The 2615-nt window shown below is 54.1% G+C and overlaps 1 protein-coding gene across 1 annotated transcript; it reads left to right on the forward strand.

Moving 5' to 3' along the window:
- Positions 1-364: 364 nt before the first annotated feature.
- LOC306918025 (forkhead box protein P4-like) lies at positions 365-1339 on the forward strand (the record flags this gene model as incomplete). The annotated part of the gene is made up of 2 exons (XM_079530923.1): positions 365-534; positions 1105-1339. Coding segments are annotated over 2 exons (351 nt in total), but the record flags the coding sequence as incomplete, so codon positions are not given.
- Between the last annotated feature and the right edge of the window lie 1276 nt (positions 1340-2615).

Here is a 2615-nt window from a genome sequence, read left to right on the forward strand (position 1 = left end):
TCACTGACACTGGTGTCTTGACTTCACTGGTGTGTGCGTGTGTAAAAAGGCTGCTAAACAGCTTGCAAAATGATGTGCAATCTCTGCTGCTATCGTTAGCCGCCAAATATGGCGAAGACGCTGTTACTTGTACCCCTGAAGGGTGTGTGGATATCTGTCCAAGATTAGCTGACTGTCATTTTGTGTAACTATTTGTGTCCCTATCTTATTTCTTATGTGGACATAAATAAATGTCCACATATCCTCAACATGCTGCATGTTGTAGTGTTGGTTATTTCATGTTTGCGTGTGTGTGTGTGTGTGTGTGTGCGTGTGTGTGCGTGTGTGTGTGTGTGTGTGCGTGTGTGCGCGCGTGTGTGTCCAGGCGGCCCTAGCAGAGAGCAGCCTGTCCTTGCTGTCCAGTTCGGGGCTGATCAGCCCATCTGCGGCCAGCCTCAGCATGCTGCATGTCGGTCACGATGATGTCAGCTCCACCGTGGAACAGGTCAACAGCAACGGCAGCTGCAGCCCCACGCTCAGCCCCCACCAGTACAGGTAACATGCTAACGTCCTCCCACAGCCACCAAGTGCATGTGAAGGAGGGGTAGCCCTATGCTAACGTCCTCCCGCAGCCACCAAGTGCATGTGAAGGAGGGTTAGCCCTATGCTAACATTCTCCCGCAGACACCCAGTGCATGTGAAGGAGGGTTAGCCCTATGCTAATGTTCTCCCGCAGACACCCAGTGCATGTGAAGGAGGGTTAGCCCTATGCTAATGTTCTCCCGCAGACACCCAGTGCGTGTGAAGGAGGGTTAGCCCTATGCTAACGTGCTAACGTTCTCCCACAGCCACCCAGTGCATGTGAAGGAGGGTTAGCCCTATGCTAACGTTCTCCGCACAGCCACCCAGTGCGTGTGAAGGAGGGTTAGCCCTATGCTAACATTCTCCCGCAGACACCCAGTGCATGTGAAGGAGGGTTAGCCCTATGCTAACGTTCTCCCGCAGACACCCAGTGCGTGTGAAGGAGGGTTAGCCCTATGCTAACGTGCTAACGTTCTCCCGCAGCCACCCAGTGCATGTGAAGGAGGGTTAGCCCTATGCTAACGTGCTAACGTTCTCCCGCAGCCACCCAGTGCATGTGAAGGAGGAGCCCACCGACCTGGATGACGACTGTCGGTCCGTCGTGTCCCACATGACCTCCGGGGGCGCTACGATGATCCACAACCTGCCGCTGTCCGACCGCGACGACCGCGATCTGGATGACGACCTCCCCACAGAGGAGCCGTACCCCGAGCCCTCCTGTTAGAGAGGATGAGCGCCCCCACCAGGGCTGGAGGCCAAAACGTTGGAGAGGAGAGAGAGAGAGAGGGAGAGAGGAGACGATAAAAAGAGTGTTTCTTGTTTTTTTTCTTGTTTTTTTTTTTTTTAAATGCAACCAACCGACATTGAGAAACCCCCCCCCCCCCCCCCCCCCCCGCTCCCCCCCCCGCCACCAACCCCCCTCCCCCCAAAATAAAAAAATAAAATGTAAAAACAGGGTTAGATGACCTCCTGGTCGCTTAACAGACGCAAAAATTACAACTTTGTGGAACATCATTTATTTTTTATTTTTTTATGTGTTAGGTTTTCCACACTTTAACACCACTGCAACACACACACACACACACACACACACACACACACACACACACACATGCGCGCGCGCACGCGCCTCCCTAGTGAAATCCACAGACTCTCTGCCCACCCAGAGCCCCTCGCACTCTCTGCACAGACCCGCCCACACCGTGCGCCCACCCACCCGCGTCCCTGCACCCTGTCACCTGACTGGCTCAACGCGTGTCTCCTCCCACCCACCAGGTCAGGGTGGGTGACACCCGCGACCCACCTATCATCATCGTCACATGACCACGTGTATATACATCTTAAGGGGGTTGGGGTCGGGGTTTGGGGGCGCGGCCTCTCCTCTTTCTTTCTCTTTTGAACCTATATCACTCGCCTTGTCTTTGTCTTTATACTCGATTCGCTTTGAAAAGAACTGCTGGGCTATGGGATGGTTGGACGGAAGGACTGCCGGGCTATGGGATGGTTGGAAGGAAAGACTGCCGTGCTATGGGATGGTTGGAAGGAAGGACTGCCGGGCTATGGGATGTTTGGAAGGAAGGACTGCCAGGCTATGGGATGGTTGGAAGGAAGGACTGTCGGGCTATGGGATGGTTGACGAAGGTAGGAAGGAAGAACAAATGAGTGCTCTCAAAGATTACCTCAAACAGTGCTACCACTCCCCCAAATATGCACGCACGCACGCACGCACGCACGCACGCACGCACGCACGCACGCACGCACGCACGCACTACATCTACAGAGCAGGCGTCGGTCTGTGATCCCCCCAGGTGTGGCTGATGCCGGCGAGGAAGGTCACAACCTCTCTGGGGTCTCTGTGACCCCCACGACCTCTATCTCCTGCAAGACGCTTAAAGACAAAGAGAAACTACTACTTTTAAACTCGTTCCTTCTGTGTTTTCTTTTTAAAGACAGGCGAAAAAGAGAGGAGAGAGAGAGAGAGGGAGAGAGACAGACAGACAGAGAGAGAGAGAGAGAGAGAGAGAGAGAGAGAGAGAGAGGGGGGGGGTAAATAG

The sequence above is a fragment of the Electrona antarctica genome (genome assembly GCF_951216825.1).
Source record: "Electrona antarctica genome assembly, contig: scaffold_153, whole genome shotgun sequence".
Taxonomy (NCBI): domain Eukaryota; kingdom Metazoa; phylum Chordata; class Actinopteri; order Myctophiformes; family Myctophidae; genus Electrona; species Electrona antarctica.